At 39.7% G+C, this 22,848-nt stretch overlaps 1 protein-coding gene across 1 annotated transcript; it reads left to right on the forward strand.

Moving 5' to 3' along the window:
* Nucleotides 1-1,623: 1,623 nt before the first annotated feature.
* Nucleotides 1,624-14,614, forward strand: LOC139315053 (uricase-like). The gene is made up of 8 exons (XM_070941078.1): nucleotides 1,624-1,690; nucleotides 3,780-4,051; nucleotides 4,781-4,897; nucleotides 5,130-5,208; nucleotides 9,799-9,988; nucleotides 12,677-12,800; nucleotides 13,333-13,416; nucleotides 14,471-14,614. The coding sequence occupies exons 1-8, from the start codon at nucleotides 1,624-1,626 to the stop codon at nucleotides 14,612-14,614; spliced, it is 1,077 nt and encodes a 358-aa protein (XP_070797179.1).
* Nucleotides 14,615-22,848: the final 8,234 nt, after the last annotated feature.

The raw sequence follows: 22,848 nt of genomic DNA on the forward strand, positions 1-22,848 counted from the left end.
GCTGACATTGTAAACTGCTCAGAGAGTGCTGTAAAGGACTATGGAACAGCATATAAATCTAAGTGCTATTATTATTGCTATTTCTTTAATTGTAATGCTTAATAAAATTACTATTTAAAAGTGGCAGCTTGTTCTATTTATTTTTTACAGAACTGTAGAATACATCATGAGGAAGGTGAGAAAATGTCCCTGCCTCCCTTCAGTAGCCTTGAAGAACATTCTGCTTATTGCAGGAAATAGGTAGAATTTCCCTTTGAAACCATTCCTTGTAGTTTTTTGCTTTTGATTTGCTCCTGTGGGCATTCTTCTGGTACCCCACTCCTTCCATCTTACCATTCTATATTAACTATCAATTTTCAGAAATACTGCAAGGAAAGTATGAGCAGCTATGTCAGAAAAGCAAACCAAGTTGCTTGACATAGTTTTTCCCCCCTTTATTGTAGGGAAAATTTAGATTTGGTTAGATTTCCAATCTAATGAAATTAAGACTGCAACATCCAGACACCCCAGTATAGTATGCTGGCTGGAAGACTTAGAGCAGTAGCCCCCAACCTTTTGGGCACCAGGGACCAGTTCCTTGGAGAGAGGTTTTTCTGTTGACCAGAGCAGTGGTGGGTTGCCACCGGTTCGGACCGGTTAGCAAAAACTGGTAGTAAAACTGGCGGGAGGCTCCGCCCACTGACCCGGACATCATCAGAAGTGATCTGCACGGGCACGATGTGAACCGGTAGTAAAGGTAAATAGAACCCACCCTTGGACCAGAGGGGGTGTGGTTTCATGTGCTCCCTGCATCTTGCAGATGGGGCTTCGCTTGTTTGTGTGGACTGGTTTCTGGCATGCCGTGACCCAGTGGCAGTCCACAGACTGGGGGTTGGAGACCCCTGATGTAGAGTGTAGCCCAAGACATCTGGTAGGCAGTTGATGGGGAAAACCATGTAAGAATAAGTTATCTCCAGAACTCAGCACTTTTTAAATGATAAACATAGTTTGGTTTATCACCTAAGAAATTAGAAACCCAATGTTATATGAGAGTAAAGCATTTCCAGGTAACCAATAAAGGCATTTCTTGTTGTAATGTTATGTGCGAATAGAATAGAATAGAATAACAGAGTTGGAAGGGACCTTGGAGGTCTTCTAGTCCAACCCCCTGCCCAGGCAGGAAACCCTACACCACTTCAGACAAATGGTTATCCAACATCTTCTTAAAAATTTCCAGTGTTGGAGCATTCACAACTTCTGCAGGCAAGTTGTTCCACTTATTAATTGTTCTTAACTGTCAGGAAATTTCTCCTTAGTTCTAAGTTGCTTCTCTCCTTTATTAGTTTCCACCTATTGCTTCTTGTTCTACCCTCAGGTGCTTTGAAGAATAGTTTGACTCCCTCTTCTTTGTGGCAGCCCCTGAGATATTGGAACACTGCTATCATGTCTCCCCTAGTCCTTCTCTTCATTAAACTAGACCAATTCCTGCAATCATTCTTCATATGTTTTAGCCTCCAGTCCCCTAATCATCTTTGTTGCTCTTCTCTCAACATTTTGTTGAATGTTAGGCTGAAAGGAATGATAGGCTGAAGAGCCACAGCTAAGCAAACAGTCAGATAAAAGGTAATTTGGCCTGCAACAGGAATGTGGAGGGAGCAAGTGGCCTACAAGAGACACTTCCTAGTTTCTTTACCTGTAGAGGAGATGGGTGGTGAGATAAGAGAGAAGTACTTTCAGTTTTGCAAGATACTGTTAATGTAACCTTACAATAAAGTAGGGTTACCTTACCTTGCCATGTGTCCTGTTTCCTCACAAGTCAGTTTAATGTGATTTACTTTTTTTTATTGTTAATCTTGTTTAGGAAACTGAGATGGGGTTATATATAGTAGCTTCATCTTTCCGATTCACCAAAACACTGAATAAATTGGTAAAGTGTCTGAATAAACACATCAAGTTCAAAACTTCAAAAGAACTCTGGGATTTGTATAAAAGGACAAGACTGAATAAATTTTCATTGGAGGAAACAAGCAATGAATGCTAAAAGCATACTTCATAGAAACCCTCCTTTGATGTAATTCCTTCTGGAAAGAACTAACCTTTGCAGAAGAGTGATAGAAAGGGAGGAAGGGTTTAAGATAGATGCTTTATGTCGTTCCTGAACAATCGATGCTACATTAAAAGGACCAATGCTATTTTTATGGTGGTAGTGTAAGTCAACCGAGCAAAATTAAAAGGCATCTATTTTTGTATAATATAGCAATATGAACTGTGTATGCTGCAAGAAAAAGGTAATTGATATATTCAAAAAACAATAATGGCAATGGACCAGGTATTAACTTGCTCTAAACATCTGCAGCACTTTTAATAGTCTGAGCTACTGTTTTTCAAAGAAATAATATAGATTTGTTCAAGAGTTTCACTATCAAGGTGGACTTGCTCCTAGGCAGGAGATGTCAGGAGGCAAAAGCAATGAAAATTGTTGGAGGACAAATCTATGTGCCATGTGGATGTCCATTATCTCTCTAAATTAACAGCCGGATGCAGCTGCAACAGAACATACTATATAATGACATGTGCTTTGCTTCAACTGTCTATTTTGGTTAAGTGCTCTGTCTATGCCCCATCCTGTCCTTTTGTCTTAAACAGCAAATTTCCCTGGCCCAATCCTTTCCATTCTAGCTGCCAAAGACGAAAACTGGGTACGGCAGCTGTGTGTTTAGAGCAGGCTTCCCACCATCTCTTCCACTATTGGGAAGTATTTATTCACACACTATTCCAGGAGGGAGTGGAAGGATGAGAAAAATGGGATAAGGGTCAAGAACCCAGGGCAGCTTCCTTGCTCAGGCATTGGCATAGCTTACATAACGAATACATATCAAATGGATCAAACCTTTGGAGGGAATCCAGATACACATTAAACAATCTCCCTTCAACATCTTGAAGCAGCCTAGTTGAAGGTGTAGAGAGATATTCCCTGCCTTAGAACCTGGGTTTTCCATTAGGCCTTGGGTTAAATGGATGAGTTGGTGGGGGATATGGATAGATGGCTTGTTTATGTATTTATTTGATTTTTATCCTACCTTTATTATTTTTAAGAATAATTCAAGGCAGCAAAGATACCTAATACTCTCTTATCCTCTATTTTATTTACATAAACAACCCTGTGAGGTGGGTTTGGCTGAGAGATAGTGACTGGCCCAAGGTCACCCAGCCAATTTTCATGCCCACCATACTATTGTACTTTTAATTTGGGGTAGCTGGCCAGAGTTGGACAACCTAGAAATTCAAATAAAGAAATTGCAATAGCAATAGCACTTAGACTTATATATCACTCATAGTACTTTACAGCTCTCTCTAAGTGGTTTTACAGAGTCAGCATATTGCCCCCAATAATCTGAGTCCTCATTTTACCGACTTTGGAAGGATGGAAGGCTGAGTCAACCTTGAGCTGGTGAGACTTCAACTGCTGAACTGCTGGCAGCCGGCAGTCAGCAGAAGTAGCCTGCAATACTATATTCTAACCACTGCGCCACCATGGCTCATAAGGTTGAAAATGTGATTTAAGGAACAGAATACACTCATAGGATGACATAGCCCCATCTTTCTTGTATCTTGTGTGTCCAAAATTTGAACATTCTTGGTAAAATAAGATGATTCCAAACATATATGGATACAAATTTATTTGAACCAGCTTATGTCTCTGTCATTTTAATGCTAAACTGAATGGATGAAAAAGATGAGTTTATGTTCGTGCATTTCTTTATTTGAACTAGCTTATCTCTTGTTGTTTTAATGCCAAGCTGTATGGACAAAAAAGGTGAGTTTGTGTGTGTGTGTGTTTTCTTTATTGCAGCCTAGGGAGGTAGAATATGTGAATTCTGAATATGGAAAGAACGCGGTGAGAATCCTGTACGTTAGACGGGAAGGCCAGGTACACTGCATTAAAGAACTGGCAATCTCTGTACACATCAGACTCAACACTGTGAATGAATACTTGAATGCCGACAACTCCAGAGTCATCCCTACAGATACCATAAAGAATACAATTGAAGCATTGGCCAAATGCAATGGGGTAGGTTGCAGAACCATTCATCTTATCTTATAGCTAGAATTGGATTGCATTTCCTCTTTTTTGTTATTTATAGAATCCATCTTCAGACAAAGCAATAAACAAAAAGATGTGGTGCTATGTGGGAGAAAGTTTCTAAATTAGATGTGGTAGCATTTTATGTTGGGTTTTCTAACAAAAACTCAAAAACATGTCTAATCTGCAGTTCTTATGATTATGTAATATTTATTTTTAAAAGGGATCATCACTAATATTTGTATAATAAGGCAAAATGTTCAGGTTTTGAATAATTCAGAATTCAAAGAGCAGCAGGATACAGGTAACAAATTATGAGGTGCTGTCTTTTTTATAATACAAGATCTATACAAAATTCAGATAAACAAAAAAGGAATGAAATCAATTGAAAGCCGAAGTCAAGATTTAAAGTAAGCAAGAGGTTTTAATTCTATGAACTCAGGGTTCATTGCTCTTTTAAAAAAAACCCAAAAAAAACCCTGTATAAAATTTATTTTTATTAAACAAAAGTGTAAAAATTTCAACAATAGCTTATAATGACCAGTGGGTGGTTAGTGGTAATAGTTCATATTTTGTGGATTTCATAATTTCTCATGAATAGCTTTGGGCTGCCATGATCAGTATGATAAATCTTTTATGATACGTAAGGTACAATATTAATTCTAAAAATTGATTTGGAGATGGAACCTGATCATATCTAACACCTTTTCTTTTTAGATCAGAACAATAGAGGAGTTTGGGCTGGATATCTGCGAGCACTTCATTAAAACTTTTTGCCACGTGGTGTATTGCAATGCTTTTATCAAAGAGGTTCCCTGGCAGCGCCTAGAAAAGGTATAATAAAGCATACATTTGGGCCACATTCCCTGCAGAAAGCTAGGGAAGGGACAATGACAGGGAAGAAATATGGCATACGATAAGGGCAGGGAAAGTTTTTGTTGAACAATAGGTTGCCAAGGAGTTCATGGTGAGTGAGCGCTTTCATTTCTTTTCATGAATTCATGAATTCCAAGTGCAAGGTCAAATGGTTTATTTGCAACTTCAATATGTCATCCTTAATCTCTAGGACAATACTCCCCATGCCCATGCTTTTCTCTACAGTTCTGAAGGAATTCGATTTTGTGAAGTGGAACAGACTCAGGACAGTAAGGAAATGATTTCTATTTATTTATTTATTTATTTATTTATTTATTTATTTATTTATTTATTTATTTATTTATTTATTTATTTATATTTAAATTTATATACCACCTTTCTCCCGAAGGACTCAGGGCAGTGAACAGCCAAAGGTAAAAAACATAAAAATACAAAATTTAAAAGCAATTTAAAATATATTAAACAACTTGGCCCAACAATTTAAATACCCCATTTAAAATTAAAATTAAAATTAGACAATTAGAAAAGTTAGGCCAGCCCGGCTTGTTGAAATAAAAAAGTCTTGAGGGCCGGCGGAAAGTACGTAGATCCGGAATCATCCGTATCTCCGGGGGGAGTTCGTTCCAGAGGGCAGGTGCTCCCACAGAGAAAGCTCTCCCCCTGGGGGCCGCCAGTCGACATTGTTTGACCGACGGCACCCCGAGGAGCCCCTCTCTGTGGGAGCGTACTGGCCGGTGGGAGGTTCTCGGTGGCAGAAGGCGGTCTCGTAGATATCGAGGTCCTAAGCCATGGAGCGCTCTAAAGGTAGTAACCAACACCTTGAATCACACCCGGAGGACCACCGGAAGCCAGTGCAGCTCGCGAAGGAGAGGTGTTACATGGGAGCGCCATGATGCTCCCGTAATCACCCACGCGGCCGCATTCTGGACCAGTTGGAGCCTCCGGATGCTCTTCAAGAGGAGCCCCATGTAGAGACCATTACAGTAGTCCAGGCGGGAAGTGACGAGGGCATGAGTGACCATGCGCAAGGAGTCCCAATCCAGAAAGGGATGCAACTGGCGTATCAGGCGAATCTGATAGAAAGCCCTCCTGGCCACGGCCGTCACATGTTCTTCTAAGGACAGCCATACGTCCAGGAGGACACCCAAGTTGCGAGCCCTCTCCGTGGGGCCAACGACTTGCCCCCAATAGTCAGAAATGGCACCAACTGACTATATCAGGACGCCGGGAACCACAGCCACTCGGTCTTGGATGGGTTGAGCTTGAGCCTGTTTCTCCCCATCCAGATCCGCATGGCCTCCAGACACTCAGACATCACGTCAAGGGCATCATTGGGGTGGTCTGGGGTGGAGATGTACAGCTGAGTGTCATCAGCGTACTGATGGAACTTCACCCCGAAACCACGGATGATCTCACCCAGCAGCTTCACATAAATGTTGAACAGAAGGGGAGAGAGAACCGACCCCTGCAGCACCCCGCATACAAGGCGCCTTGAGGTTGACCTCTGGCCCCCCCATCAACAAAACTGCGACCGGTCAGAGAGAAAGGAGGAGAACCACTATAGCACAGTGCCCCCCACCTCTAACCCCTCCAACCGGCGCAGCATGATACCATGGGCGATGGTAACAAAAGCCGCTGAGAGGTCTAATAGGACCAGGACAGAGGAACAACCCCTATCCCGAGCCCTCCAGAGATCATCAACCAATGCGACCAATGTCGTTTCCGTGCTGTACCTAGATCTGAAGCCTGACTGGAACGGATAAAGATAAACCGTTTCATCCAGGTACTGGGGGAACTGTCACGCCACCACACTCTCAACAACTTTCGCCACGAAGCGGAGGTTGGAGACTGGACGATAATTTGCTAAATCAACTGGGTCCAGGGAGGGCTTCTTGAGGAGGGGCTTCACCACCGCCTCTTTCAAGGCGGCAGGAAAGCAACCCTCTCTCAAAGAAGCGTTGATAATCCTCTGGAGCCAGCCTCGTGTAACCTCCCGGGAAGCCAGCACCAGCCAGGAGGGACACGGGTCCAATAAACATGTGGCCGCACTGAGTCTACCCAGAATCCTATCCACGTCTTCAGGGGTCACCGGGTCAAACTCCTCCCAGATAACACTCGCAAGACCTGCCTCCATCACCCCACCTGCATCTACCCAGTCAGAGTCCAAGCCTTCCCGAATCTGAGCGATTTTGTCATGCAGATACTGCACAAAATCCTCAGCCCTGCCCTCCAAGGGGTCCTCCTGCACTCCCGGATGGAGCAGGGAGCAGGTTACCCTAAACAGGGCGGCAGATGCGATAAGAATGGAAAAATAATTAAACTTTGCCATTTTTATCGCCACTAGGTAGGTCTTAATATAAGACCTCACCAGTGTTCGGTCGGATTCGGAAAAGCTAGCCCTCCAACTGCTCTCCAGGCGTCTTTTCCAGCGCTTCATCTCCCTCAGCTCCACAGAAAACCAGGGAGCTAAGTGAGATTGGCGCTGGGTCAGAGGCCGCAAAGGCACGACACGGTCCAAAGCTCCAGCGGCTGCCCTATCCCAGGCGGCCACTAGGTCTTCAGTAGAGTTGTGAGCCAGAGCCTCAGAGAATGGCCCAAGCTCCGTCCGAAACCTATCAGGATCCATCAGACGCCTGGGGCGGAACCACCTAGTCGGTTCCGCCTCCCTGCGGCAGGGTGTAGCAGTATGGAAGTCAAGTCGAAAGAGAGAATGGTCTGACGATGACAAGGGCTAATGTTTTAGTAGAAACATTAGGTTCATATTTGCAATGGTAGCTTGTAAACAAGATAAATCTATTCGTGTTATTCTTGAAGACCAGAACCAAAAAAAGCAAGTAACAAAGCAAACATAGACTTGTACCCTTTTCTTGAATATATAAAGTCTGTTCTTCCATTCTCAGCAGTGAAAGTTTCCCTGGGTGACTTTGGCTGTCAACTTTCTCTCAGCTCAATGTACCCCATAAGGTTGCTGGTCTGGGGAAAAGTTGGAAGAGCTATTGCAATGTATTCTGCCTTGAGATAGGAAACCAACCAACCAACCAATCATTCCCAAACAAATATATTATAACTCTGTATCTTGTTGCCAAGATCTACAAGTCCTTCAGAATCTGCCAGTAACATACTATGGGATTTATCTACCGTGTTTTCCCCAAAATAAGACCCTGTCTTATATTTTTTTTGAACCCTGAAATAAGCGCTTGGCCTTGTTGCCATGAGCTCAAAAGCCCGATTGGGTTTATTATCAGGAGATGTCTTATTTTGGGGGAAACAGGATAGTATGATAATTTTAATATAGGTAGTCCTCAACTTATGACTGAAATTATGGTCCTACATTGTTATGGGTCACCAAGTGACTGGACCCAATTTTAATATTTTTTTAGCAGAGGTTTTAAGTGGATCAATTTTTTTTAAAAAAATTGATTTATATGCCGCCCTTCTCCGGAGACTCAGGCCGGCTTACAATGCGTTAAGCAATAGCCTTCATACTTTTGTATATTTATACAAAGTCAGCTTATTGCCCCACAAACTGGGTCCTCAATTTATCCACCTTAGAAAGGATGGAAGGCTGAGTTGACCTTGAGCCTGGTGAGAATTGAACTCGCAGTAATTGCAGGCAGCTGGATGTTAAATGCTGCCTTAGGAGGCATTAGCCTCCTATGCCACTCAGGCTCCTATGTTCTCAATTTTATCCAATGAGCGGGGTTTTTTGCCAGAAACCAGAAGTAAAAATGCCATAACAAGACTGTGGGATGCTGCAAATGGCTGTAATGGTGAGCCAGGTGCCAAGCACTCAAAATATGTCCATTGTGTGTGCGTGTATATGTCTATATGGCAGATGTAACTTCAAAATTGATTGGAAGTAGCTTTTGGGAGGTTTGTTGCAACTTTGAATGGTCGTTAAGTGACCGATCGTAAGTCTAAGACTGCCTGTCTGCAATTTTGAAAGTGGAATGTTTGTCATCTTTTAAAATGCTATTTTAAACTATGAAATAATTTGGTTTTTAAAGAGCGATAATTCCGGATATCAATGAAAAAAATAAACATAAATAAACATATAAATTGCACATGAGCAACAGAATCCACAACAGGCTACAGTCCCTTTTGGTGACAATTTCTCTGCAGTGGTAATATTTGAAGTCAGATCTGAACTCAACATTTGGATCAATCCAGAGCATGTTGAATGACCTTAATATTCCTCTCAATCCCTATAACTTTGTGAATTTACAATAAAGTTGGAGCCTTGTAAGAAAAATGATGCTGCTTTAATGATATTTGTTTTGATCCACTTTGTTGTTGTTAGTTGTTGGACAATGTTCCTCCAGGCCTTCCTGTCCTCCACCATCCTCTGGAGTCCATTTAAGCTCACACTAACTGCTTCAGTGACTTCATCCAGTCACCTCATTCTCTGTCGTCCCCTTCTTATTTTGCCCTCAGTCGTTCCCAGCATTAGGCTCTTCTCCAGTGAGTCCACTAGGCCTCTTCATAAAAAAAAAAGGGGGGGGGATTTTGATCTGCTGAATCAAAGCAAAGGCCTCAGCTCCTATACAAATTAATCCAAATATGCCATGCTAAAACTGACACACACATTTCCTTTTAAACTTAACTAAGGCATCCATTATTAGACTTCATAATCAAGAATATAATACATTTAAAAAAATTGAGTTCCCAAGAATGTTTGGTTTTTCAGCCAGCCATATAGAAGCGCAGTTCAATGCATGCTTGATTGGAAATAAATTTAATTTTCCTGGGCTGAAAATTGATTTGCAGGTATCACTGCATCTTTAGGAAAAAAAGCTCTATATGTAACTGTGGGACATCATGTCTTATATTAAAATTAATTCATGCTCTTCCTCTCCTAGATGCTCCAATTGTTTTTTCTGGCATTAAGGATCTAAAACTTATGAAAACAACCCAATCTGGATTCCAGGGCTTTCTTAAAGAAAAATACACCACACTTCCAGAAAGGATAGATAGAGTGTTGTCGGTGGAAACTCTCATCAAATGGTGCTACGGTGAATGTTTGGATGGCCTTGATTATGATTCCATATGGTAAGTAAAAAATTTTGCATGGATTCTCCTATAAATAATGGGGCCTCTGAAATTTCTTTACAGTGGAGGAAAGGGCTTACATAAAATAAGGCTAAAACTAGCAACAAATAATATCTCTTGCTAAGGAGGTTGTGATAAAATACCATACAGGTAGTCCTCGACTTACAACAGTTCATTTAGTGACTTAGGACCATTTTTCACATTGATGACCATTGCAGCAACCCCATGATCACATGATCAAAATTCAGACAATTGGCAACTGACTCATATTTATGACAATTGCAGTGTCCCAGGATCATGTGATCACTTGTTGAGACCTTCTGACAAGCAAGGTTGTTAACTGAACAACTGCAGAGATTCACTTAACAACTGTGGCAAGAAAGGTTGTAAGATTCACTTAACAACTGGGGCAAACTCACTTAACCAATGTCTTACTTAGCAACATAAATTTTGGACCCAATTGTGGTCATGAGTCAAGGACTACCTATATTTGAGGATCATTTTGACTCATAGTCTTGACTTATTTTTTCAAGCGTTTTATTTCTTGTGGCTTGACTCCATTTCTTTTAAAATAACTTTATTAGATTTTTTACACTAAAAAGATTACAAACTTACAGAAATAAATAATAAAGAAAATAAAGAACAAAGCCAAAAGTACAGAAAGAAAAAGAAATATAAAGAAAGAAAAGGAAAGGTAAAGAAATATAAAGATTTTCTGTTATAGCAATTGTAAGTATAAATTTAAATTAACCTTTTCCTCTAAGATCACATAACTTTCACTTTTTCCTATTATCTAATAGGTTTTCTAATCACCAAGCCCATATATCATAATTTCATTTTTTTTTCTGTCTCAGGCAAAAAGTCCAAAAGGGCTTTCCAATCAGCATTAAAATTAATCAATGTCTTTTCTCTATTCAAAGTTGTCAATTTTATCATTTGAAGACGTTCTATCATCTTCACCATTCACTCTTCCATTGTGGGTATTGTCACATCTTTCCGCCATTGTGCATATAAAAGTCTTGCACTTGTGTTGGTTCTAGGGGTGTCAAACTTGATTTCATTGAGGGCCGTATCAGGGTTGTGTTTGACCTCGGAGGCCTGGGGAATGGGTGTGGCCATGGCAGGCGTGGCCATGGCAGGCATGGCTATAGCAGGTGTGGCCATGGTGGTGGTCAGGAGTGGGCATGACCATGGCAGACGGAACTCATGTCGGGGGCACTTGTGTTCTCCAAGTACTAATGCAGGACTTCCCTGAGACCCTCCCTCACTCTCATTATAATCTTCCTTCCTTCCTTCCTTCCTTCCTTCCTTCCTTCCTTCCTTCCTTCCTTCCTTCCTTCCCTCTTCATTCTCCTTTCTTTTTCCTTTCCCTCTTTCCTTATTTTTCCTTCCTTGCTCTCTTCCCATCTTCCCTTCTTTGTCTTTCCTCTTTCCCTTTCTCCTTTCCTGTCCCTTCTTGCATGCTGAAATGCAAAAGGGGAAACATTTCTCCTTTTAGTTTGTTGTTAGTTTGTTTTGATAGCCCTCTGCCAGCAAAAACAAGGTGCTCCATTTTCGCTGGCAGAAGCACCACAGGCTGGTCTTTTGCTGTTTGCAAGCCAGCCCTGTAGGCCGGATCTAAGCACCCCATGGGCCGAATCCGGCCCCAAGGCCTTGAGTTTGACACCCCTGCTCTAGAGTAATCAATGATTATTTTATTTAATTCACTATTTTTAATGAATTATCATATGTGGTCTGCAGTGGGCTTTTCCTCCATAATTGTAAAGGCACCAGCATTATAAAATAATTCCATAATTTTGCTAATTTTGACCGCAATATGAATGTGCATTTCTTTTGTCTGCTAATGCACACTTTCATTCAATTGGCTCAACACCAAAAGATTACAGTTTGCAAATTTTACTTCTGCTTTTGCTTCCAGACATTGCATTGATTTCTCCCAGCCTCATAGTAATTTTGGAATCTGTTGTTTTTATTCCCAGTTCTTTTAAAACATTGCAGTGTCTGTGATTTCTACTGTATAGAATAGATGAGGTTAGGATTATCCACAATTCTAGAGTGCTGTATTATTCTAAAATTGTTGAGGTTTTTTTTTTATTGTATTTTGATGGTTGTACTCGGACTGCAAACTTTCTTTAACGTAAATTATACATGACTATAAGACTAAATCCTTTAACTGTCCACTAGTATGTGTCTGTCAACTCTTATGACCAATGAAAAATCTCTAAGATAAGCATTACATGTTACTGAAACCTGACTGTCAAGTATATAAGATTACAATCACCATCATAATCAACAACTTGTATGCCCACCCAATTCCCAATGACTCATATTTTTATACTCCAGCTTATTTTGGGTGCTTTGACTAATTTTCCATCAAGAATTTGCTTAGCTCCCTGGTTATTTGGCTTCAACAATGCTATAGTATTTCAGGCTTCCCAGTTAGTCCCACTCATGGCTGATTGTGATTATGTGGAGTGTCTGAGGATTTTAGGCACATATACCAGTATATATATATATTGTCATCTCTTGATTTCCTCAGTGTGAAAATTACCCCAGTGTTTATAAACATTACAGGCACAACACACAGAGTTGTTCACCAATGCCCATGTGTGTTGCCTTGCACAGTGTAGATTTTATCCATTGCAGTTTGATTCCAAATGTTGTATGTTTTTTGTTCCAACTTTAAAGGAGAACTGCCCACGAAAGTGTTCTTGATGCTTTTGCTGGGCCACCAGAAACAGGCCATTACTCACCGTCTTACCAGAAGACAGTCAACTGTATTCAGACAAACATTCTGGACAGAATCCCACAGGCCAGTAACTATTTCATTTGGGGCTTTCAGTGTGTTTTTTTATATATATATAAAATTCAACAGAAAAACGTGTGTGTGTATATGTACATATGTGTGTGTGTATATATATATATATATATATATATATATATATATATATATATATGTATGTATGTATGTATGTATGTATGTATATGTATATGTATATGTATATGTATATGTATATGTATGTATATATATGTGTGTGTAGTACAAGTCACTCTCAGCTATGAAAACTCACTCTATGTCTATGGCTAGCCTCAGCTCAGCTCGGTTTCCAGGCTGAGGGGAATAAAATGAAGGGAGAACTCATTGCAATCTTTCTTGAGCTGTGGAAGGAATGGCAGGATATAAATTTAAGTAAATAAAATAAGATATTTCATATAATTCAAGAAACTGTCAAACAGAAAAATATAAATATCAGGAGTCAGACAACTTTATTGAGTTTATCTGTTATGTTAAATCTGTATATATGATTTCTTTATAAGTCATACTGGTGTTTTTGTATTTTCAGATTGAAGAGGTAGAAGTTATCCTGTCTAACATCCACTATTCAGTGACAAATTTAGAAAAACTGGGAATATCCAATGACAAAGAGGTGAGAATTACTTTTTCTTGGTCATCCAAACTATGATATTTATTATTATGGATTGTACACTGGGAAGAGTGGGATCATTTACCGGTAATACAAATTTAATTGAATTTACTTTGGGTCACTTAGCCTCCAAAACAAAATGAACCAACACATAAAAAATGTTATTCAGACAATTAGACCTTTTTGACACCAAGAATTCCTGGCACTGGAAGAAGACGATCATGGAAGTTATTTGAAGAAGTAGAAGAATTCCTTCTCAAGATCTGAATTTACAGGAGTAAACCTGAATAATCTTAAAGCCAATGAAAGATTAGCCCAGATTATCTCCTGGTTGCATCTATTTGTTGAGTTTATTCCACTAGCTACCTGGTCTGATTAAATCTGAAAAATGATTATTATGCAATGAAGCATAACCCTGACATTTTTATTAATAATCTAGCCCTTTCCAAATTACCGGAGTCATCCAAGAGGTGAAATTAACTGTACAGACCAGTTAGATCTTTTGTGTCAGCGGTCACCAACTGGTGGTCCATAAACCACTGATGGTCCATGAGAAAATTTTGGTGGTCCGCAGAAAAATTATTTGCATTTTTTATTATTGCATTAAATCAGGGATCCTCAATCTACAGCCCCTGGGCCGGATATGTGCAATGAACGTTTGTGTTGCTGCAGAGACTCTTCCCCTCCGGAGTCTTTTTGTGTGGGTCGGAGGGGGGTCTGTTGAAGCCACCTGTTGCGGGGCTTTGGGCGAAGGCTGGAAGGAAGCGCCACTGGTGGTAAAGAGCCGGTGGGCGTTGTTCCAGTGGGACTGCATCATGGCCTGGAACTGACTGATATTGAGTTGGCCATGCTCACCCAGCTGGTCATTAGATAGAGCATATTAGTGGTCCACAGGATTTAAAATTATGAATTTAGTGGTCCCTGAGATCCAAAAGGTTGGGGACCCCTGCTTTGTGTGACTATGCAGGAAAAAAAATAGTCCTGCTTTCTCTTGTGTTAATAATGAGTGTTTAAGTTACAGACCAATGATTGAAATGTATGCATCTTTCCTTTCCAGATTTTTACACCTCAGGAGACACCATTTGGTGCTTGTGCATCCACACTGCGTAGGAAGGATTGCTCAAAACAGCTGCGTAATATACCAGTAGACTGCAAGCCTCGTTGCTGTGTTGGGTGGAAATTTGCCCGTGGAATTTACTGAAGACCCAATTCTTTTCTGAGTACATCATATTATGTAATACTGAAATCATAGCAGCAGGCATTACTTACTCCATGCTTTTCTCCATGTTACCATAAAAAGCCAGTTATGGATGATTATTTCCAAGCAGAGTTTCAAGGAATAATTAATTAATTTCCTTTTTTTCTTCTCTCTCTTTTGAAAACCCACACCCAAATCCAAAGAACTCATCACAACACACAGTAGTTGTATCCAAATTTAACCATGATTCAAAATAATTGTCAATTACAGTCCATTCTAACACAATGAAGTTTGGATCAGGGGTGAAATCTAAAATTTGTTACTACCGGTTCTGTGGGCATGGCTTGGTGTGCGGGTGGTAATGTGGGCGTGGCCTTTTTTTTTTTTTATATATATACTTTTAAAACCATTTTTTCTATGACCTCTTCGGCTAAGAGGTTGTAAAAAAATGCTTTCAAAAGGCTCTGACGATCCAAGCTGATTTCCCTGATCAGGGAACTCAGCTTGGGTCATCAGAGCATTTAAAAGAAAAAGAAAAACCTTTTCTTCTTTTAAATGCCTTTGATGAGCCGCGCGATCATCAGAGGCTTTTTTTTAATTTTTAAAAGCATTTTTTCAACCGAAGTTGTAGAAAAAATGTTTTTAAAAGTAAAAAAAAGCCTCTGATGATTGTGCGACTCAGCTGGGCATGGGTGGGGGGGGGGGCGGGGATTTTTGCTACCGATTCTCCAATCCAGTCCGAACTGGGAGCATTTCACCCCTGGTCTGGATCCAATTTAGTAACATTGCAGAATTTCTATATCAATTAACCAGGGCTCATCAAGTAAACAGATGTGCTATATGGGAAGCACCATTAGCTACTTTCAAATGATTATTACTGAGTTTATCTTCACTGATTTTGAAAAGATGAAGAAAACAATACGTTAAGATCCCATTACTTTCCTGAATTGACTAGCGCCAGAGATCTAAATTTCTCCTGCCCGTTTAATAAATTCTGTATCGCCTACGTAAGTTGAATTAGACTAACAATGTTAAAAGAAGCAGAAGACTTGCAGTTTTGCATATTGTAAATGTTATATAGTGTCAAAAGTTCAGAAAATGCCTACCTTAAGGTTGCTGGATCTCTCTCTCACACACACACACCCTGGACAAAAGAGGCCTTTCCAGATCTCCTCTCTGGACTCTCCCCTTCTCTAGACTTTCCTCTCTGGATCCTTCAAGGCCTCTGGAGCCTCAGAAAATTGTGTGAGAATGCTTGCATGATTTTTGTGTGCCTCAGAAGCTATGAGAAAGCAAGGCCATGTGGCTTCCAGAGGGTCTGGAGACCTGGTGTATCACCACAAATGTCTTTTATAGGTTCGCCATCACTATCATAGTATAACTATGACTGTTGACGGACTGACACTCAAGAGGAACAAATATGATTTTCATGCATTTTACTTTCGTAACCAAACCAGGGAATGCATGTGAGAAGGTAAATAGCTATGCATTTACATAATCATAAAACATACTCAAACTACCACCTAGCTCCACTCAAAATATATGGCTGCTAAACATTGACATACAGTTTACTCAAAAAAATAAAATGAGTTGATTCCATATTAATTTTTATAAAATATATATTAATTCAATTAAACAGAAGATTTCAGAAGATCTAATTCCAGATGGAAGGAGTCAGATGAAAAAAAATATTTTTACAATATTAACTGTAGACCATGTTCTTAACAAGGCTTCTGATATTTCATGATTGTACATAAGATTCAATTTATTTACTTGCATAAAGTTTCCTACAAGCAATAGTCTTAAATATATTATAGGCAGACACCTATACATTCAATAGAGAAATTCTGGGTGGCAACCTGAACTTTTAAAATCAAATTTGAAACTGATTGCCAGACTACCTGCCAAAACACTTTAGTAGCTTGCCATATCATTTAGAAACAATTTGTTCAATCACCTTCCACAATTTGTGCTCGGCAGATAGATAATAACCTATCATCAGATTTGTACTTCTTCAGGTTTATAAAATTACAGTCCAACATGTTCTACTGTCAAAGCTAGAGGCTATTCAAGGAAACCTGTAACATGATAGGTTAGCCACACTTGTCTCTTTGCAGCTTTCCTTGTCTTGTACCATGTTATCTTTAAACAATAATAGATCAACAACAAATCTGAGATAAGCTTTCTTTAATCTGCTTTCAAAAATAAAATAAAATTCTAGGAACTGTTTGTAAACCACCCAGAGTCATCTTATCAGTAAGTTGGGAGGGATAGAAATTTAATAAATAAATAAATAAAACCCTTTTTCATTTTAGATTTCATCCTTTGTAGTAGGATTGCTTGGAAAAAAGTTATCAAGGATTTCAGTCTTTCAGAACAGGGCTTTTCATCATAGGCAATATTAAACAAATTTATTTAAATGTTTTCGTTTACCATTCCTTTACTTATTAAGGTATAAGTAGTTTTCAAGTTTCACTTGCTTTCTATGGCCTGTTCTTTAGAGCTAAGCATTCTAAACTGGAAGAAATGAAAATGTCTATAGCAATGGGTAAAAAATTTCTAGGGGCCTCCTCTGTAACAAGTCTTTTCTTCATTTACAAATCTCAGAACAGCAGAAATATTTACCAACACCTTTAATACTTGCTTTTTGTTGGGAAATATATATTAATGTTGCATTCTTATGAAATGGGAGAGTTTGATTAATGTGACCTATTGGGGAAAAAAAACTTGTTGGCCACATTACAATTTGGGTACACACCCACTCTAAAAGAAAATCTACATATTACTATTAAAAAGTATGAAAATGGCCTTATCAACAACAAGGTTTTTAATAAGAAAGCCCAGAAGATTCTCCAAAATATGAGTTAATTAATATCAAATAGCATCATCATCATCCTTTCTGTTGTTCAAAATTTGACTGCATAATTTAATCTGTTTACTTTTTTATTCTATCCTATCTTTCAACTAGAGAATTACTAGAATTAATATTAGAATGTCTCAAATGTCTTGTTTCGTTACTATCAGTTTTTGGTTCTAAGGTTTCTAAATTTCTAGTTCTTTTATGGGTGAATAAAGAGCAAAGACAAAAACAAATTGAATCTGTTTATTCAATTAAATATGAAACTCTAAGTATCAAAACATAAACATATTCTAGAGCCATACAATTCCTTATCTTGCAGATGAAAGCAACAGAGTTGAGATAATGAACTTTTTACTTAGTCTATGGCATTGATATATGAAAGCCAAGAGTTTATAATATTATTTCAGAGTAGTAGTTTGGCTGCTTAAGATTATTAATTTGTTATGTTCACACTCATGCACTAACTAGGATGTGCCACAGGGGGCAAACTAGCTCCGCAACCCAGAGAAGCCAACAGCATTCCACAAGTGTGTCAGCATCATCCGGAACTTTTTTCTCTGCCTTTTGTTTCATATTCAGGCCAGTCTGGCACTGGTTGTTTTTTTGCTTCTGTTGTTAGTCCCGTCCGAGTGGTACCTTAAACTCCTTAAATCTGAGTTTCCAGGTGTGCCTTGTGAAGAGGAGTGGGGTGCTCTCCTCCCAAGTCATCGGGTCAGCCTGTGCTGTTCCTGCCTTCTCTCCACTCTCCATGCTCAGGGATCAGGAGAGGGCAGTCCTTGTTTATTGCCTGAGCTCCGTCGCTTATGTCTCCTGCTTGCCTCTCTCGGTCATCCTGCCCCCGTTCCTACCTGCTAACAAGCTGTCACAATCCTGAAGGGCCCTGGGCTGACTTGGCATGCTCCTCCCCACATTCCTCTGAAGCCAATGAAGTTGTCCCCTCGATCTCTCTGTTGGCTCCAGCTCTGGCTTGTCTTCCTCTGTAGATTCAGACTCCGACGGGGGCATGACAGGACACTAGGAGAAAACATTTATGAACTGCATTTGCTCTGGTTTTCCTCTCAGTCCTTGATTTATCCTCATCAAAATCCTATGATATAACTTGGGCTGTTTGTATATATGAATATTATCACTTCAAAGTCATTGCATAGTGTTATCTCTCCTATCTCTCCGACCGGTCTCAGTCAGTGTTGGCAGGGGGGCAGAGGTCGACCCCGAGGCGCCTTGTTTGTGGGGTGCCTCAGGGGTCGGTCCTGTCGCCCCTTCTGTTCAACATTTATGTGAAGCCGCTGGGTGAGATCATCTCTGGCTTTGGGGTGGAGTTCCATCAGTACACTGATGACACTCAGCTGTACATCCCCACCCCAGGCCATCCCAACGATGCCCTTGAAGTGATGTCCTGGTGCCTGGAGGCCGTGCGGATCTGGATGGGGAGTAACAGGCTTCGTCTCAACCCTTCCAAGACCGAGTGGCTGTGGCTTCCGGCGTCCCGATATAGCCAGCTGGTGCCATCGCTGGCTATTGGGGGCAAGTTATTGGCCCCCACGGATAGGGCTCGCAACTTGGGCGTCCTCCTGGATGCACGGCTGTCTTTAGAAGAGCATATGACGGCCATGGCCAGGGGGGCTTTTTATCAGGTCCGCCTGATTCGCCAGTTGCATCCCTTTCTGGATCGGGACTCCTTACGCACAGTCACTCAGGCACTTGTCACTTCCCACCTGGATTACTGCAATGCTCTCTACATGGGGCTCCCCTTGAGGAGCACCCGGAGGCTCCAACTGGTGCAGAATGCGGCCGTGCGGGGGATTATGGGAGCCAGGGGGCGCTCCCATGTGACACCTCTCCTGCGTGAGCTGCATTAGCTTCCAGTTGTCTTCTGGGTGCGCTTCAAGGTGTTGGTTACCACCTTTAAAGCGCTCCATGGCATAGGACCTGGGTATTTGCAGGACCGCCTTCTGCCGCCAATAGCCTCCCACCGACCAGTACGCACCCACAGAGAGGGACTCCTCAGGGTGCCGTCAGCCAGGCAATGTCGGCTGGCGACCCCCAGGGGGAGGGCCTTCTCTGTGGCAGCTCCTGCCCTCTGGAACGATTTGCCCCCGGAGATACGAAGGATATTGGATCTCCAGGTCTTTTGCCGTGCCCTGAAAACTTTTCTTTTCCATCAAGCAGGGCTGGCGTGAACCCTCCCCCCTTTTTAATCTTTTTAGTTTTTTAGTTTTAAATTGTCATGGGGTTTTAAATTGAACTGTTTTAAATTGGGCCAGTTATATAATTCTTTTAACAATTTTAAATTTTGTATCTGCATGTGTTTTAGCTCTGGCTGTTCACCGCCCTGAGTCCACTAGGAGAAGGGCGGTATACAAATTGAAATAAATCAATAAATCAATAAATAAATAAATTTCCCCTCAAAACAAACACAGATTTGGAAAGAGATAGGAGCTGTGCTATTTGCTCATCCCATTTGGAATGCCCTTTCTGGGACACTGGGAATCTTCTACCTCTTTTAAAGAAAAGTTTGGAGGAAATTCTATTTGATTTGAAATAACAAAAGTCAGATTTAAGGTTAAGAAAGACCTTGCCCCTCTCCTCTCCAGCTGCCACCTATGAAAAATAGGAGTGGGGTGTACAGATATGCACAAAACTTTTTATATTCTCTCATTTGCTTAAACGCCAATTAATTTAATTTGCTTGCTGCTTGTATGTACACTGAGACCTTATGCACCGGAAACAAATTCCTTGTGCGTCTAATCACACTTGGCCAATAAAGAATTCTATTCTATTTTGAAATGTTGAAACTTAAATATGAATATGGTACATATATCATTGTATTGTACATATAGTTCTCCTGTATGTACAAAATATCATGCAAAGACAAAATAAAGGCAAGATTCTCTTTAAAAAGTACATCAGCTAAACATCTTTATTTCCATGATTGTCACACAGATTTTCTTTTTCTTTCTACAGTCTGCTCATCTTCTTTTCCTTTCTTTTCAACTCTTCCTCTCACCCCCAATTCCCATGAATTTTTCTCTCTTTTCTTACAAGGAATTCTCCAGTGTATCCTTGTTGTGCTTCAATAGTGTGCAAGTGATCTGCTACCCCATGGCAAATCCAATTGGGCCTCCTAAGGCTGAAGATTTCTCACATATTCTTGTTTTGTGGCATTAGCACAGATATTTTTCACTCCTCAGATGACAATGGAGCAAGCAGATTGCTCTCTGCTGCCAAAATTGCTTTCTTTAGCTATTAAATGGATATAAATTAGATTGAATTCAACAGAATTTAGACAGAGTTCAGTTAGCAGCTTTCCTTTGGTGTATCTTTATAACATGATGGAACTTGCAACATTCTTGTCCAGTGAGTCTTTAATTTTATTTAAAGCAGACTTTGTTGTATCATCTCTAAGCTTTGGTGAGGAACTGCCTGACATGCTCAAATAACTTAGTCATTTTTTATCGTAAGCTGCTGAAATATTCCATTAAGTCAGCAGTTACAAGTAAAAATAAAAAGTAATTCAGGGCTAACATTGCACTTAAGCAGTACATTCAATTAATGTGTAAGAATCAAGTTTAACTTATAATTTCTTCTTGCATTTCTTATGATATCTCAAGCCTTTATCTTTGAAAAGTGGCACATAGAGCCAGAGGCTAAAATCTGCTGAGGTAAAGATAAAAGGATGAGATAATAACAATTGTTATCACAAATTGCTATTCACCAATACTGTAAGACAATTTCGCCATGAAAGAAATTTGCAGGGGTTAGGCAGGAAGTTTTTACATTTTCACATGGTGACATAATTCTAGATAATACATTTTTATTGATTTAGAAATGATCTCACATTTTATGCCTCTCTGGCTTATGGGGGGGGGGAATCAAAAGCCATCTAACACAAAATGCAATTAGGAATACATAGGTCTAAAATTTAGCAAAATATGTGAATGTCACATGCTGTTGAGTATTCAAATGTCTACAACTTGCAAAGTTATATGGTCATGTCAGTAAGATAAATTGCTTACCCTTTGAACTGATTCTGTATATTATTAGTAGTATCTGGGTGTTCTAGACAAGCTCTGATATTTTCAGATAGCTCAAAAAGCTAAAAGGTAGCTTCAGGTAGCTCAAAAATACTGTTTCTCATAATAAATGTAACCAGGATCAGAATAAAACTAAACGACTTTTGATGACTGACAGGGAGCAGATTATTAATCTTCTTGGTAATAAAAAACCAAATAGGATGGAATAACTACAAAATGAAGTCAATGAAAGAGACAGGCCTGGAGATTGTATTTATAATTTCTGCCTTTTCTTAAAGTTGTTTTCTTTTCTAGATTTCCCAAAGTAAAAAATTCTCCTAAGTGGAAATAAATAAATTCTTGCATGTATTCTTAAAAGAACAGAAGTCCTATCAGCTCAGCTGAGTCTATTATTAACATGAAAGACACTCAGTAGAAGACAAGATTCTTCACAAGAAAGTCAAAAAACAAACTGAATCAGAACATAGGTAATATCTTTGTTGATGCAAAATATCTGTAATTAAAATCAAGAACTGGTTGAAACAGATTGAAACTACAGGTCTTCCCTTAGCAGGGTTTCACAGTTGTAAGATAGCATTCTTTAGCTTTTCAGAAATAGATATTTGGCTCATGAATCAAATTACATATCAATATAATTCTTTACCACACCACAAACTGTAGTATGTAAAAATATGCAGGGATTTACATTTTTTACACAACTGTAACAAAACTTTTAACAAATAAGTTATAAATTAGAACATGAATTTTGTTTCACAAAGCAGTACAAACATTCTCTAAAATTTCCTTCACAGAACACCCTTTCAAGTTCAACAAAAAACTTACAAAAAAACCCCTTTACACCCTCTGTATGTAGCTTTTGCCCTTCCCAAAAGGTTCAAAGACATAGGTTGCACAACTTTAAAACATTAGTCTATGAACAAACATTAGTAAGATAAAAATAGGTGCTCCCTCTGGGAAAAAAAAAGTTATTTTGGCAAATTCAAAACTTGCTGCTAATGTTATGAAAGAATTGTGATTTTTACAGAACTTCTAGAAGTGTCTCTAGGTCATCTAACACTTTCCCGATTTCCTTTCCAAATTAGGAACAATTAATTTGAAATAAAAGGGATCTGTGCAAAGATATAACAGCGCTTTAGTGGGCCTTGTGCAACACAGAGGTGGTCATCCTTCTGTTTTAAGCAATAGTTTAAAAAAATCAAGTGTATCCATTTTAAATACTTCTGTTTCCAGTTACCATTTTGTGACTCCACAGAGTTACTAAAAAGCATACTGAACTGATCTTTTGCTTGAATAATGAGAAATTCTACACCCTACCAGTTCATTTATTAAACAGCATATTGCTA

This window comes from Pituophis catenifer, unplaced genomic scaffold, assembly GCF_029215685.1.
Source record: "Pituophis catenifer annectens isolate HBS135680 unplaced genomic scaffold, rPitCat1.0.hap2 SCAF_3, whole genome shotgun sequence".
Lineage (NCBI taxonomy): Eukaryota > Metazoa > Chordata > Lepidosauria > Squamata > Colubridae > Pituophis > Pituophis catenifer.